The 19,193-nt window shown below is 40.5% G+C and overlaps 1 protein-coding gene across 1 annotated transcript in view; it reads right to left on the bottom strand.

Moving 5' to 3' along the window:
• Window positions 1–19,193, bottom strand: part of LOC128645227 (integrin beta-5) — a 318,185-nt gene that overhangs the window by 199,906 nt on the left and 99,086 nt on the right. The window contains exon 6 of the mRNA XM_053698059.1: window positions 6,023–6,184. Coding sequence (XP_053554034.1) covers window positions 6,023–6,184 — 162 coding nt within the window. The remainder of the gene's footprint in view (window positions 1–6,022; window positions 6,185–19,193) is intronic.

Raw genomic sequence — 19,193 nt, 5'->3', positions numbered from 1 at the left:
GCTTGATGTAATAAATCTTCTACAGTAACATGAGCTAGCTTACTAGTCAGTAAAATCTAGAGAGACAGAAAGGCAGGTTCTGCCAATACTCAGACAGTGCAAAATGAAACTCAAGTGTCTACTCACTCATCAAGCTGTAGGCAGGAGCTACACAGAGAAGTGCTCATTTTGCAAGAAAACAAGTAAGTTATTTGCTGTTTTTTTAACACAATCGGTTTCTTTTTATGTTTGGTTTGATTTAACATATATACATACTCATATCTCTTCTGGTTGAGGAATATACATACATATATATATATATATATATATATATATATATATATATATATATATATATATATATATATATATTGGATATAAAAAGTCTAGACACCCCTGTTAAAATGGCAGGTTTCTGTGATGTAAAAAAATGAGACAAAGATAAATCATTTCAGAACTTTTTCCACCTTTAAATATGACCTATAAACTATGCAAATCAATTGAAAAACAAACTGAAAGGGAAGCAAAAATAAAAAAATAAAATAATATGGTTGCATAAGTGTGCACTAAATACTTTGTTGGAGCACTCAGTCTTTTGGGTATGAGTCTATCAGCATGGCACATCTTGACTTGGCAAGATTTGCCCACTCTTCTTTGCAAAAACACTCCAAATCTGTCAGATTGCAAGGGCATCTCCTGTGCACAGCCCTCTTCAGATCACCCCACAGATTTTCGATTGCATTCAGGTCTGGGCTCTGGCTGGGACATTCCAAAACTTTAATCTTCTTCTGGTGAAGCCATTCCTTTGTTGATTTGGATGTATGCTTTGGGTCGTTGTCATGTTGAAAGATGAAGTTCCTCTTCATGTTCAGCTTTCTAGCAGAAGCCTGAAGGTTTTGTGCCAATATTGACTGGTATTTGAAACTGTTCATAATTCCCTCTACCTTGAATATGGCCCCAGCCCCAGAAAAACAGACCCAGAGCATGATGCTACCACCACCATGCTTCACTGTGGATATGGTGTTCTTTTGGTGATGTGCAGTGTTGTTTTTGCGCCAAACATATCTTTTGGAATTATTGCCAAAACGTTCAACCTTGGTTTCATCAGACCATAACACCTTTTCTCACATGCTTTTGGGAGACTTCAGAGGTGTTTTTGCTAAATTTAGCTGGGCTTGGATGTTTTTCTTCGTAAGAAAAGGCTTCCGTCTTGCCGTCTACCCCAAAGCCCAAACATATGAAGATTGTTGTCACATGTACTAAATAGCCAGTACTTGCCAGATATTCCTGCAGCTCCTTTAATGTTGCTGTAGGCCTCTTGGTAGAATCCCAGACCAGTTTTCTTCTCGTCTTTTCATCAATTTTGGAGGGACATCCAGTTCTTGGTAATGTCATTGTTGTGCCATATGTTCTCCACTTGATGATGACTGTCTTAAAGGACCAGTCAACACAGTAGATTTGCATAATCAACAAATGCAAGATAACAAGACAATGCAATAGCACTTAGTCTGAACTTCAAATTATTAGTAGATATTTTTCCTGACAATTTTAAAAGTTATGTCTTTTTCCACTCCCCCTGTCCCATGTGACAGCCATCAGCCAATCATAAATGCATACACGTACCATGTGACAGCCATCAGCCATTCACAAATGCATACACACTTATTCTTGCACATGCTCAGTAGGAGCTGGTGACTCAAAAAGTTTAAATATAAAAAGACTGTGCACATTTTGTTAATTAAAGTAAATTGGAAAGTTGTTTAAAATGGCATGCTCTATCTGAATAATGAAAGTTTAATTTTGATTGAGTGTTCCTTTAACTGTGTTCCATGGTATATCTCATGCCTTGGAAATTCTTTTGTACCCTTCTCCTGACTGATACCTTTTAACAATGAGATCCCTCTGATGCTTTGGAAGCTCTCTGCGGACCATGGCTTTTGTGTAGGACGCGACTAAGAAAATGTCAGGAAAGACCTACTAGAGCAGCTGAACTTTATTTGGGGTTAATCAGAGGCACTTTAAATTATGGCAGGTGTGTGATGACTCTTATTTAACATGGTTTTGAATGTGCTTAATTCTGAACACAGCTACATCCCCAGTTATAACCACCCAGTTGAAACCACATTTTGTTTTGTTTACTTCCCTCTACCTTAAAGATTTCAGTTTGTTTTTCAATTGAGTTGTGTAGTTTATAGGTCACATTAAAGGTGGAAAAAGTTCTGAAATGATTTATCTTTGTCTAATATTTTTACATCACAGAAACCTGACATTTGAACAGGGGTGTGGAGACTTTTTATATCCACTGTATGTGTATATATATATATATATATATATATATATATATATATATATATATATATATATATATATATATATATATATATACACACACACATACATATATACATACATGCACACATATACAGTTGTATGCAAAAGTTTCGTTTATAAATAATTGGGTGTATGGATCAGCAATTTCATTTTGATCTATCAAATAACTGAAGGACACAGTAATATTTCAGTAGTGAAATTAGGTTTATTGGATTAACAGAAAATGTGCAATATGCATCAAAATGAAATTAGACAGGTGCATAAATTTGGGCACCCTTGTCATTTTGTTGATTTGAATACCTGTAACTACCTAGCACTGATTAATTGGAACACACAATTGCTTTAGTGAGCCCATTAAGCCTTGAACGTCATAGACAGGTGCATCCAATCATGAGAAAAGATATTTAAGGTGGCCAATGGCAAGTTGTTGTTCTCTTTGACTCTCCTCTGAAGAGTGGCAACATGGGGGCCTCAAAACAACTCTCAAATGACCTGAAAACAAAGATTGTTCAAGATAATGGTTTAGGGGAAGGCTACAAAAAGCTATCAGAGATTTAAGCCGTCAGTGTTTTCACTGTGAGGAACATAGTGAAGAAATGGAAGACCACAGGCACAGTTCTTGTTAAGGCTAGAAGTCAAATATCGGAGAGGAAAAAAGGCAAAGGATGGTGAGAATGGTCAAAAACAGCCCACAGACCACCTCCAAAGACCTACAACATAATCTTGCTACAGATGGTGTCACTGTGCATCGTTCAACAATTCAGCGTATGGGAGAGTGATGCGGAAGAAGCCTTTTCTGCACACACGCCACAAACGGAGTCACTTGATGTATGCAAACGCACATTTCGACAAGCCAGCTTCATTTTGGAGTAAAGGTGCTGTGGGACTGATAAAACAAAGATTGAGTTATTTGGTCATAACAAGGGGCGTTATGCATGGCTGCAAAAGAAAACAATGTTCCAAGACAAACACTTGCTAGCCACAGTAAAATTTGGTGGATGTTCCATCATGCTGTGGGGCTGTTTGGCCAGTGCTGGTACTGTAAATCTTGTTAAAGTTGAGAGTCACATGGATTCCACTCAATATCAGCAGATACTTGAGAATAATGTTGAGGAATCAGTCACAAAGTTGAAGTTACGCCGGAGCTGGATATTTCAACAAGACAATGATCCAAAACACTGCTCAAAATCTACTCTGGCATTTATGCAGAGGAACAAGTACAATGTTCTGGAATGGCCATCCCAGTTCCCAGACCTGAATATCATTGTAAATCTGTGGGGTGATTTGAAGCGGGCTGTCCATGCTCGGCAACCATCAAACCTAACTGAACTGGAGATGTTTTGCAAGGAGGAATGGTCCAAAATAACTTCATCCAGAATCCAGACACTCATTACAGGCTATAGGAAGCGTCTAGAGTCTGTTATTTCTGCTAAAGGAAGCTCTACTAAATACTGATGCAATATTTCTGTTGGGGTGCCCAAATTTATGCACCTGTCTAATTTCGTTTTGATGCATATTGCACATTTTCTGTTAATCCAATAAACCTCATTTCACTACTGAAATATTACTGTGTCCTTCAGTTATTTGATAGATCAAAATGAAATTGCTGATCCAAACACCCAATTATTTATAAATGAAATCATGTAAATTGTCAGGGGTGCCTAAACTTTTGCATACAACTGTATATATAATTATACACACAAACACACATACTATATATATATATATATATATATATATATATATATATATATATATATATATATATACATATACATATATATACATACATACACATACATACACACACATATATATATACACATATACACACACACACTTACATATAGACACACACACACACATACATTATATATATATATATATATATATATATATATATATATACACACACACACATATATACACACACACTTACATATAGACACATACACACATATACACACACATACATATATATATATATATATATATATATATATATATATACATTCTTCAACCATAGAGTGAGAGATACATAAGTAGATACTAAAACACATCAGGACAGTGAGTGTGATGTTTGCCCTGTTGGCATCATAAAGTTTACAAGGGCTGTAGGACCTGGCTCCTATCTGGGTCCTGATAGATATAGGTGACAAAAAGGGTGAAATGGGTCTGACAGCCATGAGTGTATTTGTCTGTGGGCTAATATTTATGGGCTAGGTTTGCTTTTTCTAAGCCATCTATTTTGTCATTTTAACCAAGAAGTTTCAAATCATTATATATGCTGCGATTTGAGCATGTAATGTGTTCATTACTGACCTTAGATAACCATGTGTTTAACATCATTAATTCCTAAAGCAACCCACTCCAAACACAACTCTAACCATGTTTTTCTTTTATGTGCATAATATAACAATTAGAAGTTGTTTTAGTGGTAAAACATGAAAGTTTAATGGCTCCAAAAATGTTTCTGTCAAAGGCACCAATTTGTTCTGCTAAACATTAACACTGACTCATGCCAATAATGACAGATGTTCTTCAATCCCTTTGGCCTGCAAGTTTCAAACAGAACTCGGGGTTCAGTGCGTTTATTTGATGCAAAAGAAATAAAATAATTTATAACACTGAACATACATGATCAAAAGGCAGGTTGCTTTGTGTTGAAAACGTACTCAACCCTATTAAAGACCAGGTACAGCAATGTGAAACAGGCCCGTGTGGCAGTTTATGGGTTAAAATGGCTGACCTAACAGCTAGAGATATTTTATATTTTGTGTCCGTTGCATTTGGGTTTATAGATTACATCTGGGTTTCCTCAAATAAGCACAGCACAGCTGGTAATAATATGATTCATTTCCTGAGTGCAAACAGAAGGCGCAGACACCATCCTTACTCAAAAACGGGATGGTGTAAAGAAACTCATCAAATGTAGTAAGGGACAAATACAGATTATCTGTGCTTGTAAAGATATCAGGAGTCTATTGACAATCAGGCCAGCTGCTGCACACATATTACACAAATATTGGTCTATTATAAAGTTAAGCATTTTATTACTCCCTGAGAATTAGAGTGCTGAATTTCCTGCATCCAGATTTAGTGATTAATTAACTATTTTCCCAAAAGCACCTGGAACCAACTAATAGACGATTTAAAAAAATGTCCTATTGCCATTATATTTGCATAAACGTCTTAACCATGGTATCTATAATAAAGGTTTTCACCACAAATAATCTATATTTTATGAATGGGAAGATAGATGATAGATGTATCCTATAAATAATATATACTATAAAGTTCTCTAAGGTGATATAGTGGTTTGTAAGCGAGCATAAGGCTTGTGCAAGACTGTGGTTGTAGGCATACTGCTGGGTCATGGCTCAGAAGCAATTTAACTAGAGTAGATTTGTCCTGTATAACAGATTTAAATTATTTACCTGTGTACCTAATATACTACATGCAATTCAACCTTTATTTGTGACATTCTATCTGTGCACATAAATTTGCCTGTGTAAATAAACAGAGCATAAATGTGTCCACGTTACTGTTATTTTGCAGAGCTCCTTCTCAGAGAGAGACAACTTGACAGCTTAGAGTCTAATAGTCTTAAGTGAGTGCATCTCAATGAACAAATAAAACCATTTCAATAAAGGTTACATACAGTGATCGATCACACAATCACAAGTTGTCAGGGACTAGTTGCAAATCTTACCAGCTGGCTGGATGCGCTGTATTCATTGGCATCATTCAGGTAGCACTGGCCATCATGTGGCTGTACCAGACCAGCCAGTTTGCCATCAAGTGCTATGTGAGGAACATCATCAGTTGTTATAACAAGTAGGTGAGATGCCTCCTTCCTCCAGCCAATCTTTTCCTATAAAATAACAATCCTTCATTAGGCAGTCACATAAGATGAACCATGTACACATAATCTAGAGCAGCTACTGGCAGGCAAAATAAATCAAAGGACAACATTTTAGTTTCAATTATTTTAATTGAACTTTTTTTTTTTCAAATAAACATGTATGGAAATTGTTTGAGGTAAAACCTGACCATATATAAAAGGGTATTCCATCCTGTTTCATAGGAGAAGTTACATGCTGCCCTGGGACACAATAATAAGTCATTCTCACCTTACACATACAGATACCATTCTGCATATAGATTTTAGGTGCAATAAAAACTATCATCAATAAATGTAAAACCTTAATCTTGAAATAATCTTGACACATTTTGCCTAAACTGAATGAATGCAGGAAATAAAAATAAGAGCTATTTTTAAACTAGAAGGTTCGAAAACCCAAAAAAGTATTATAGTAAAAAGAAAATGGCTGCGTGTGACAAATATTGCAAAATAAAACTATACCCCACAAGCACAAAATGGTGGTTGAGAAAAGGCATTTAACGTATTGAATTAAACACCTACTTGCAGTGCGCAGCCCTCGCATACAGAGAACAAAGAGTATAGCTGGCCTAACACCAGGATAACGCCACTCTAAACAGCAAGACAAGTAAGACTAAGGGAGTTATCATTGTGCGAGCAGACATGATCCCATATTGCGGATCATGTCCGCTGCACATCGATAAATGCCAACAGCATACGTTCTCGGCATTTATCATTGCACCAGCAGTTCTTGTGAACTGCTAGTGCAATGCTGCCCCCTGCAGATTTACGGCCAATCGGCCGCTAGCAGGGGGTGTCAATCAACCCGATCATATTCGATCGGGTTGATTTCTGGCGATGTCTGGTAAGGCTCACCAGAAACACGGGGTATCAAGCTCCATACGGAGGTAGATAAATATGCCCCAATATCTTACTTATTTAAATTACGAATTCTGCAGTGCATATTTAATACGATTTATTCCTGTGTAATTTACAAACAAATTTTACTTTTTTGATACAATACGATTTTCGGTGAACAATTTTGTTACGATTTTTTAATGCACCTTAACAATATTTCTTTTGTGTGTGTATATTTGTGTGAATGGTTAAATTATTCATTTTTTTATGATTTACAAATTACAATTTTAATTGTTCAGTTTTGTAATTTATGCATCTCCTTTCTATATGTAAATGCAGTATGCGCCCCTTAGTGAGATACTCTGTTTTCACCCCAAAGACTTTTAGCTAATCAGCTCCTTAGTTATCTATACATATTGTACTCAAGAGGAGATAAGTGTGTCCTGAACTTAAAGGAGACCCCTGCATATATTATAATTTTATCAAAGGAAGAATCAACATACCATGAGCGAATATACAAGGTAACAGTCATTAAAACAACATTTTTTAAGCAAAGAAAATAAAGAATTGTTGGAGGCTTTTATCACGACCAGGGATCCTTCTCTGCTGATCTGCCTTTTATCACCTTCCTTGGACTCTGACAGGACACCCTGTTACGAGCGCTCAGAGAGTTAAAATTACACAAATACACTTGGTACAGTGCAAAACAACTCTGTTTATTTGTAAAACACAGGGAGCTTATTTGTGGTTAAAAAAAACCCATCATAAATCATTAGCTAATCCTTAAAATGAGATGTATCCTGTAAGCGATGATAAAATCAATAGATGTTGCTGATTATCAGACTAAAAGTAGATTTATCATATAGAAAACGATGGGAGTATGAGGAAGTCTTAAACTATATAGTCAGGATGTGTGGTTTACACATGAATTGCATGAACTTGAAAACATTTTAGGAAGGCAAAGGACACATGGAAGTTACCAGTTTGCATATTACACTTTACACATTGTCACAAAAAAGATGAAATAGACGAAGTAGTATTTATCACTAGAAAGCTAAACAATGTTACAATAATAATACATTGTGTCTTATAATAAAATAAAATGATACATTGTATAACATAATATTCTTAAAAGAATGTAAACAGGAACTTAAAAATCTACAAATCTACAAGCATCCAATCCCCCTTCATGAACCAATATGAAAAAAATGTCTCCTAAATGTCTCCCTGACAATAGATTTAGAAACAAATCTCCTAAAATCTAAAATGCATTTATGCTGCTATTTTCTGAACTGAAATTCTTCTCAAATTCATCATTCTGCTCTGTAATATTTAAAGTGAAGGTCAATTTATGAATATTGCCCCACGGCATTGCATAGACATTTAAAAATTAAGAAGGGTTTAATTCATGAAAAGTTTTAAATTTATATATATTGAAGAATTTTTTAACTATGTACCGCTGCAACGATAAGTGCAGCTCTCCGTTCGCCATTTTGTCAAATTGATTGACAGATGACGATTCGTAAAAGAACCAATCCTTTTTTTCCCCGGGGGCCGTGACGTTTAAGCAAAGGGGCTGAACGCCCCGGGGAAGAAACAAGGATTCGTTATTTTACAAATCGTCATCTGTCAATCATTTTGACAAAATGGCGGGCGGGAGTGCTGCGCTTATCGCAGCGGTAAATAGGTAAAAAATCTTCAATATCCTATATTATAAAAGGCCAAGTGTGTTTGTCCGAAGCTGTCATGCGCAGTAGAGACAAACACACTTGGCCTTGAGATAGGGAGCGCGAGGTACACAAACAGCTGTGAGGTCTGGGGAGCGCGAGGTAAGCTACTCAACAGCTTTGAGGTCTGCTGCGTGAGAAGCGGCCACGCACTCCCCAGACCTCACAGCTGTTTGTGGCCGACGGGAGCGTTGCGATGGGGGCGTGACCGGGCGTCGCAAGAGGCGTGACCGGGCGTCGCAAGGGGCGTGGCCGGCGGGTGTCGCTGCGATGGGGCATGGCCGGGCGGGGTCCCGCGATGTGAATGCAGAGCCAGAGAGGGAGCAGGAGAGGGGGGGGAAGAAGGGCCAAAGAGGGGGGGAGAGAGCCAAGGGGGGGGAAGGAGAGAGCCAAGGGGGGGGAAGGAGAGAGCCAAGGGGGGGGAGAGCCAAGGGGGGGGGAGAGAGCCAAGGGGGGGGGGAGAGCCAAAGAGAAGGGGGGGGAAGAGCCAAAGAGAAGGGGGGGGAAGAGCCAAAGAGAAGGGGGGGAAGAGCCAAAGAGAAGGGGGGGAAGAGTCAACGAGAAGGGGGGGAAGAGTCAAAGAGAAGGGGGGGGAGAGCCAAAGAGAAGGGGGGGGAGCCAAAGAGAAGGGGGGGGAGCCAAAGAGAAGGGGGGGGAGCCAAAGAGAAGGGGGGGGAGAGTCAAAGAGAAGGGGGGGAGAGCCAAAGAGAAGGGGGGGGAGAGCCAAAGAGAAGGGGGGGGAGAGCCAAAGAGAAGGGGGGGAGAGCCAAAGAGAAGGGGGGGAGAGCCAAAGAGAAGGGGGGAGAGCTAAAGAGAAGGGGGGGAGAGCTAAAGAGAAGGGGGGGAGAGCCAAAGAGAAGGGGGGGGAGAGCCAAAGAGAAGGGGGGAGAGCCAAAGAGAAGGGGGGGAGCCAAAGAGAAGGGGGGGAGCCAAAGAGAAGGGGGGGAGCCAAAGAGAAGGGGGGGAGCCAAAGAGAAGGGGGGGAGAGCCAAAGAGAAGGGGGGGAGAGTCAAAGAGAAGGGGGGGAGAGTCAAAGAGAAGGGGGGGAGAGTCAAAGAGAAGGGGGGGAGAGTCAAAGAGAAGGGGGGGGAGAGCCAAAGAGAAGGGGGGGGAGAGCCAAAGAGAAGGGGGGGAGAGCCAAAGAGAAGGGGGGGAGAGCCAAAGAGAAGGGGGGGAGAGCCAAAGAGAAGGGGGGGGAGAGCCAAAGAGAAGGGGGGGGGAGCCAAGAGAAGGGGGGGAGAGCCAAAGAGAAGGGGGGGAGCCAAAGAGAAGGGGGGGGGGAGCCAAAGAGAAGGGGGGGAGAGCCAAAGAGAAGGGGGGGGGGAGCCAAAGAGAAGGGGGGGAGAGCCAAAGAGAAGGGGGGGGGGAGAGCCAAAGAGAAGGGGGGGGGAGAGCCAAAGAGAAGGGGGGGGAGAGCCAAAGAGGAAAAAGAGCCAAAAAGGAGAGAGAGCCAAAGAGGGGGGAGAGAGAGCCAAAGAGGGGGGGGGGAGAGCCAAAGAGGGGGGGGGGAGAGCCAAAGAGAAGGGGGGGGAGAGCCAAAGAGAAGGGGGGGGGGGAGAGCCAAAGAGAAGGGGGGGGAGAGCCAAAGAGAAGGGGGGGGAGAGCCAAAGAGAAGGGGTGGGGGAGAGCCAAAGAGAAGGGGTGGGGGAGAGCCAAAGAGAAGGGGTGGGGGAGAGCCAAAGAGAAGGGGTGGGGGAGAGCCAAAGAGAAGAAGGGGGGGAGCCAAGAGAAGAAGGGGGGGAGCCAAAGAGAAGGGGGGGAGCCAAAGAGAAGGGGGGGAGCCAAAGAGAAGGGGGGGGAGAGCCAAAGAGAAGGGGGGGAGAGCCAAAGAGAAGGGGGGAGAGCCAAAGAGAAGGGGGGAGAGCCAAAGAGAAGGGGGGGAGAGCCAAAGAGAAGGGGGGGAGAGCCAAAGAGAAGGGGGGGGAGAGCAAAGAGAAGGGGGGGGGGAGCAAAGAGAAGGGGGGGAGAGCCAAAGGGAAGGGGGGGAGAGCCAAAGAGAAGGGGGGGAGAGCCAAAGAGAAGGGGGGGTAGAGCCAAAGAGAAGGGGGGGAGAGCCAAAGAGAAGGGGGGGAGAGCCAAAGAGAAGGGGGGGAGAGCCAAAGAGGAGGGGGGGGGGGGAGAGCCAAAGAGAAGGGGGGGGGAGCCAAAGAGAAGGGGGGGAGAGCCAAAGAGGGGGGAGAGAGAGAGCCAAAGAGAAAAAGAGCCAAAAAGGAGAGAGAGCCAAAGAGGGGGGAGAGAGAGAGCCAAAGAGAAAAAGAGCCAAAAAGGAGAGAGAGCCAAAGAGGGGGGAGAGAGAGCCAAAGAGGGGGGAGAGAGAGCCAAAGAGGGGGGAGAGAGAGCCAAAGAGGGGGGAGAGAGAGCCAAAGAGGGGGGAGAGAGAGCCAAAGAGGGGGGGAGAGAGCCAAAGAGGGGGGGAGAGAGCCAAAGAGGGGGGGAGAGAGCCAAAGGGGGGGGGAGAGAGAGAGCCAAAGAGGAAAGAGAGACAAAGAGGAGAGCAAAAGAGGGGACAGAGCCAAAGAGGGGGGAGAGAGAGCCAAAGAGGGGGGGCAGAGCCAAAGAGGGGGGGCAGAGCCAAAGAGGGGGGGCAAAGCCAAAGAGGGGGGGCAGAGCCAAAGAGGGGGGGAGAGCCAAAGAGGGGGGGAGAGCCAAAGGGGGAGAGAGAGAGCCAAAGGGGGAGAGAGAGAGCCAAAGGGGGGGGGGGGAGAGCCAAAGGGGGGAGAGAGAGAGCCAAAGAGGAGAGAGAGAGAGCCAAAGAGGAGAGAGAGCCAAAGAGGGGAGAGAGCCAAAGAGGGGGGGAGAGAGCCAAAGAGGGGGGGGGGAGCCAAAGAGGGGGGGGAGAGAGCCAAAGAGGGGGCAGAGAACAAAAGAGGGGGGAGAGAACAAATGAGGGGGGAGAGAGAGCAAAAGAAAGGAGGGAGAGAGCCAAAGAGGGGAGAGAGAGAGCAAAAGAGGGGAGAGAGAGAGCAAAAGAGGGGAGAGAGAGAGCAAAGGAGAGGGGGGAGAGAAAGCAAAAGAGAGGGGGGAAGAGAGAGCAAAAGAGAGGGGGGAGAGTGCAAGGGGTGGAACCGCTGTACTGCAAAAAATGGCCCGTGTACACGGGCTTTAGTACTAGTATATATATAAATCTAAAACTTTTCATGAATTAAACCCTTCTTAATTTTTAAATGTCTATGCAATGCCGTGGGGCAATATTAGTAACTTGACCTTCACTTTAAGGGACAGAAAACCCCAAAACGTTCTTTCATGATTTTGATAGCACATACAATTTAAACCAATCAGCTGCTAGCTCCCATTAGTAAAGGATATGTGCATATTATTTTTCAACATGGGATACCAAGAGAACGAAAACCATTTGAAAATAGAAGTGAATTTAAAAGTGTTTTAAAATGACATGCTCTATCTGAATCATGCCATGCAAGTTTAATTTAGACTTTCCTATCCCTTTAACTACTTCTAAGCCTGCACTGTGGTTTTGCAACTACTTAGCAACTAACAGAATATGAGCTGCCATAACTCTGCACTGGCTTAAACAGAGGTTAAAGTAAATGTAAACTTTCAAGAATGAGTGCCCGTTTTTTAAAAAAAACTATTAAAAACAGGAGCGCGTTCAAACATGAAAGTTTACATTTCACCCGTTTTCTTAAAATACTTACATTTTTCTTCTTCCTGCACTTCACCAGCCCATCACAAACCTCTTCATACGTCAGCAATGATGATTACGGCATCCTCCAATAACGGCTTTTCCCCCGGGGGAATCATTGCCTGAGGCAATGCCGTGATTGGAGGAAGACGGTTTCGTCATTGCTGGGTAAGTTAACCAGGAAGAAGCACACGGTGCAATGTCAATTTTCATGAATGAAAGTGCCCCTGTTTTTAATAGTTTATTTTTAAAAACGGGCACTTTCACATGAAAATTGACATTCAATTTAATATAAATTTTGAGCTACTAAATTTACATTTTCCAAAACCACCTTCAATAATGTATCTGAAAAATGGAAATGAAATCATACTTATTTTGGACCAGTTACCAAGTAGAACTCCAAACAAAGACTGACCCATTTTAGAGGGCGGGACAGAAATCCAAACCTTCTCCTGCAAAATACTATCTATCAAAAATTGGTAACAAAAGGGTGGAAAAGCTTGTTCATAGATAATTGGGGAACTCAATGTATAAAAAGTATTTTATTTGCAAACACCAACGAAGATTTACTAAACAGTTGAATATTAGGGTGGGCAGAAAAAAAGGAAAGAAAAAATAAAATAGACTAACTTAGAGGAACATTAAACACTAAATAAATGCTAGATAGAATGATGCAGTCAAAGAAAAGATTAGTCAGAGAATAACATGTAGATTTATTTTTTAAAGTTTCACTAGCTGTTTAAATATTGACAAATTAAGTGCAAAGTTTTAGTGTTTATAAAACAATTGGAGCTGCCATTGTTGTACCTTCTCTGCTGTGGCCAATTAGAGACAGTTATAAATAGGTCACAAGAGTGTACAGCCAATGGCTGTGTGGAATATAACAGTGTTCTGCACTTCCATTTCTAACAGGAACTGAAAAGCTCACAATTTCAGAATGGAATTACAGGAAAAGGGGACAAAATAAATGATGAAAGTACATTGCATTGTTTATATATATATATATATATATATATATATATATATATAGTTTATCATTTTATATTACCATCTCAAAGTGTTTAATGTCCCTTTAATCATGCTAAAAACCATTTATGATTTATTTAGAACGGACACAAAACATGAGGAGATTATTTTGCTTTACATAGGAAGTATGTAAGAAACGTCTGCCTTAGCTGCCCAAAAAGTAGAAACTAAGAGGCCGATTTATGAAGCATCGGATGCTGCTTATTCCATGCGAGTCTCCCATCTTGCATGAAACAGGAGTTAAAAAGCAGTGGTCTTAACACCGCTGCTCCTTAACTCATCCTCTACCTCTGAGGTGGCGGAATGAAATCATCCCGATAAGATATGATTAGGATGATTGACACCCTCTGCTAGAGGCCGATTAGCTGCGAATGTGCAGGGGGCTGCAATGTTAAATGCCGACAGCGTATGCTGGGCGGATATGATTCAATGTTCGCCTGGGGTATGATAAATCTACCCCTAAATTTCTACAATGAGTCTTTAGCACTTCATTTTAACTACTTGACAATACTGAGAAAATGCAATCTGGTCCGTGTCCAAGGAGTAAAAGCATTTTCCATTTACCAGCTCTTGATGTCTTGAGGAATGAAACTCAGAAACACCCTTTAGTAAGACTTCAGTATGAGGCAAAAATTACCTTGTTTTGATGAAAGAATGGAAAGGAAGAGAAATAAACTCATCAATGTGATATTCCAGAGGAATACTCCTTGTAATGGTACAAAAGACTTGTCATCAAGGCTTCCAGATACAGAAGTAAATATAATGAATTATACCAAAGCTGTATCTGAGCTATTGCTTGAATAAATTGCTGGACCAAGGGCCATCTGATAACATTTATGGCTAATAGAGTAGAGACTTGGACTTTCAAAGCATCTGATAGGATACATTTGACAAGAATGTCATGTAAACACGTGTGCAGTAGTAAAGTTCACAATGGTTACTGCTTTTAAAGTATAGAGAGAGGAAATGGACTAACACCAATCAGTGGTGTTCTTCAAGACCGGAATTGGTGATAAAAGATTGAACTGTTTAGACTTCACTAATAATTCCATGTTGCCTGAGATAGTCTGCTGACAACAGCTTGTTCCTAGCTGATGGACTACTGTAGTGCCCAGTAGATGGCTTTATGCGCCACAAAAAGTCTTTGAGTGCTTCCCTTAGATAATTTTGGAAGTGAAATGTCTCTATGCATATCAAATAGTTTAAGAATAAGTATGAAAACACTGTTGAAAGGAGCAATAATATGATTATGCTCCTTCAAGTCCATTAACTTCACAATGTAAAAACTATTTATAATTGTTATTACAATAATAATTACCTTATTTATAAACTTGTATTATTGTCTGTACATGTACCTTATGAGAGCTTATACCTACTGCAAAACAAATATACTAATCCCCACTGCGAAGCCAATACAAAAAACATGGAACACAAGAACTTTAAAGAAAAAGATAAGTTCATGATTAAACAAATACAATTTAGAACTATTTTAAAGGGCCACTAAACCCAAAATCTTTCTTTCATGATTCACATAGAGAATAGAAATTTAAACAACATTACAATTTACTTCCATTATTTATTTTTCTTCATTTTTAAAATATCCTTAGTTGAAGAAAAAGCAATGCATATGGTGAGCCAATCACACAATGCTTCTATGTGCAGCAACCAATCAGCAGCTAGTGAGCATATCTAGATATGCTTTTCATCAAAGAATATCAAGAGAATAAAACAAATTAGATAATATAAGTAAATTAGAAAGATGTTTAAAATCGCATTCTCTTTCTAAATCATAAAAGAAAAAATTTGGGTGGCATGTCCCTTTAAGGTTAAATTATTGTAGGAAGGAAAAATAATCATTTTGCCAAATTAATAATTGCAGGAGTAAACTACTCTACAGGCAAACAAAGATTAATGAAAGAGAGCATTAAATACTTTTAATTAAATCTCTCCTTTCATATACAGAGGACAAAGAATGAACAGCTGCTTAAACATCAGAATAAAGCCCTTCTGAAGTAAAACCAGGTCATTATAAACAGGTTAAAAGCTGGGGCAGGCAGGAGGAGTCAGTCCCATGGACCCGCTATCTGCAGGAAGTTTGTTATGCAGTAGCAGGTCAGCTCATGGCTCCAGACTGTAGCATCAAATGCTGACAAATTAGTGTCTCCTATTGTTTGATAACTACAGTGCAAGTTCTCAAATAGAAAACTAGCCTGCTTACACACCATACATTCCTTAGTGGTTCTGTAAAGGAAAATGTCAGGTTTAACAGATCAATCCTGCTGCATGTTGGAGTGATTTGCATGTGAATAACTATGGCCCGAGACCTTGTTACATAGGAAGAATGTGTTTGGAATCCACACTCAGAAAACAAAATGTGCTGCAGAGCTGCCTGCTGGCTGGAGAAACAAACACATCTCTGTGTGAATACAGAGATCATCTTGGACGTGGGAACGTGAGTACAGATTAGATGCAGGCAGCGGCTCTCCCAATTCTCAGTGGAATGGGGCTTTCTGAGAGTCCACTAAGGACTCATTCTCGAGGACAGAAACAAGCAGATGCATGCTGATGTAACCTAAAAAGGCTGCGTGATTCATACTAGCAGCAACATAAAAGCATACATTGTTCATTAATCTTATTGCATGGGTGTGCCTGCACCAACCTGCTTACAAACGCCATGAATCTTATGTGTAACCTTCCACACTCCAAGTTACACACAAACACAGCCACCAACAAACACATGCGCTACCACACAGTTGTGTATTTAGATTGTGTGCTAAACTAGGCACACAGAAACTCATAAGCAAACCCTGCACATTTGTCTTATTAATAAAAAAATTAAGCAGTTGTACTGTAATAGTAATTAACACACAGAGCATATGCTGAATGGCTTACATCAGTAACACACACACAGCATGGATTTCTAACACTAAGGGGCCAGTTTATCATGTTCGGGCGGACATGATCAGCTGCATACACTGTCGGCATTTATCATTGCACCAGCAGTCCTTGTGAAATGCTTGTGCAATACCGCCCCCTGCACATTCACGGCCAATCAGCCACTAGCAGAGGGTGTCAATCAACCCGATCGCCTCAGAGGTAGCGGACGAGTTAAGGAGCAGCAGTCTTAAGACCGCTGCTTCTTAACTTATATTTCCGCACGGAAACAGCTGCATCCGCAGCTTAGTAATTTGGGCCCCAAGGATTTGATCTATTTAATGCAAATTATACTCAATGCAGGTATGTTCACCTTTATATTGCCAATCAGAGACACAGGGTAGGGATTTCATTCCCTCATTGCTAGAAATCCAAACTGTATGTATTAACTCCAAATAGCCAGCAAAATTTACAGGGCAGGAATTTATTCCCATATGACCAGTGCCTACATAATTATACAAACTGTGCACAAAGTTAAGCAGATACAAGGTACCTCATTAACCCCCCATACTGCTAGAAACCTCACACAGCAAGGATTCAATCCTATATTGCCAGTAACCTACAACAGCAGGGGGGTAACCGTTGTATTACAAGAAACACTTAAAAGGACAGTCTACACCAGAATTTTTATTGTTTTAAAAGATAGATAATCCCTTTATTACCCATTTCCCAGTTTTGCATAACCAACACAGTTATAATAATATACTTTTAACCTCTGTGATTATCTTGTATCTAAGCCTCTGCAAACTGCCCCTTTTTTCAGTTCTTTTGACCGACTTGCAGTCTAACCAATCAGTGCCTGCTCCCAGATTACTTCACGTGCACGAGCACAGTGTTATCTATATGAAATATGTGAACTAACACCCTCTAGTGGTGAAAAACTGTTAAAATGCAATCTGAAAGAGGTGGGCTTCAAGGTCTAAGAAATTAGCATATGAACCTCCTTGGTTAAGCTTTCAACTAAGAATACCAAGAGAACAAAGCAAAATTGGTGATAAAAGTAAATTGGAAAATTGTTTAAAATTACATGCTCTATCTGAATCATGAAATTTTATTTTGGCCTAGACTGTCCCTTTAAAGGGACACTGAATCCAATTTTAAGCAGCTTTCTAATTTACTCCTATTATCAATTTCTCTTCGTTCTCTTGCTATCTTTATTTGAAAAAGAAGGCATCTAAGCTTTTTATTTTGGTTCAGACACTGGACAGCACTTTTTATTGGTGGATGAATTTATCCACCAATCAGCAAGAAAAACCCAGGTTGTTCACCAAAAATGGGCCAGCATCTAAACTTACATTCTTGCATTTCAAATAAAGATACCAAGAGAATAAAGAAAATTTGATAATAGGAGTAAATTAGAAAGTTGCTTAAAATGTCATGCTCAATCTGAATCATGAAAGAAAACATTTGGGATCAGTGTCCCTTTAAGACTTAACCCCCATAATTACCAGAACTCCCAGACTATTCCCAGAAAATTAAAGGGATATGAAAACCACATTTTTTCTTTTGAGATTCAGATCGAGCATACAAGGTTTAAATAGTTTCTAAATAATTTCTACTATCAAATTTGCTTTGCTAGGTAGGTGTATTGAGATCTACATCGCAGGAAATAGTGCTGCCATCTAATGCTCCTGCAAATGAATAACATTTTTGCCAAACTGCTGCCATATAGTGATCCAGACACGTGCACACTCCTTAGCTCACATCCCTGCTTTTCAACAGAAGATACGAAGAGGACAAAGAAAATTTGATAATAGACGTAAATTAGAAAGTTGTTTAAAATTGCATGTTCTATCTAAATCAAAGAAAAATGTTGGGTTTCATGTCTCTTTAACTGTAAAAGCCTGGCATGGGGGGCAGTTGTGGATGCCACGGTTTAGCATACTTCACTACTTCATCCAAACACAATCTTACACCCCCCCCCCACAATGATCAGCATTACAGTGATAATAATGAGCATATTGAGAGACAGCTTCACACACTGACATGTAGGAGTCTATTACAGACTTGTTGACTTGCACACACTGATATGTAGGAGTCTATTACAGACTTGTTGACTTGCACACACTGACATGTAGGAGTCTGTTACAGACTTGTTCACTTGCACACACTGACATGTAGGAGTCTGTTACAGACTTGTTCACTTGCACACACTGACATGTAGGAGTCTATTACAGACTTGTTCACTTGCACACACTGACATGTAGGAGTCTATTACAGACTTGTTGACTTGCACACACACACTTTGGTAATAAGCATGAAAGGCTCATTTTGAAACGCTTATTATTCATGGAGTTGCTAGTAGTTATACAGAACTTTTCTTTGCACACATCTCTCCTTTATTAAAGGGACAGAACGTGCTCCTGGCAAGTCTGCACCAGCAGGTGTTTTCTGTTAAACTGGTTGCGTGCAAAAAAATAACAATAAAGCCACTGCACCAAAAGCACCAGGTAAGCACTCTGTGCAATGATGCAATGTATGTGGCACAGTTTCCTTCGCGTAATATGATGTGACTCAACATGTCAGTTTGGATAAAAAGCTGGCTTAAAGGGACAGTCAACACCAAAATTGTTATTGTTTAAAAAGATAGATAACACCTTTACTACCCATTCCCCAGCTATGCGCAACCAACATTATTATATTAATATACTTTATAACCTCTATATTTCTGCCTGTTTCTAAGCCACTATAGACAGCCTCTTAATCACATGCTTTATTATTTGCTTTTCACAACAGGGGACTGCTAGTTCATGTGAGCCATATAAATAACATTGTGCTCATGACCGTGGGTTGTGAATGACACTGCACTATTTGG

The sequence above is a fragment of the Bombina bombina genome, chromosome 1 (genome assembly GCF_027579735.1).
Source record: "Bombina bombina isolate aBomBom1 chromosome 1, aBomBom1.pri, whole genome shotgun sequence".
In the NCBI taxonomy this organism is placed as follows: domain Eukaryota; kingdom Metazoa; phylum Chordata; class Amphibia; order Anura; family Bombinatoridae; genus Bombina; species Bombina bombina.
The sequence above is the reverse complement of the archived record's forward strand: the minus strand, read 5'-3'. Positions and strand labels throughout refer to the sequence as shown.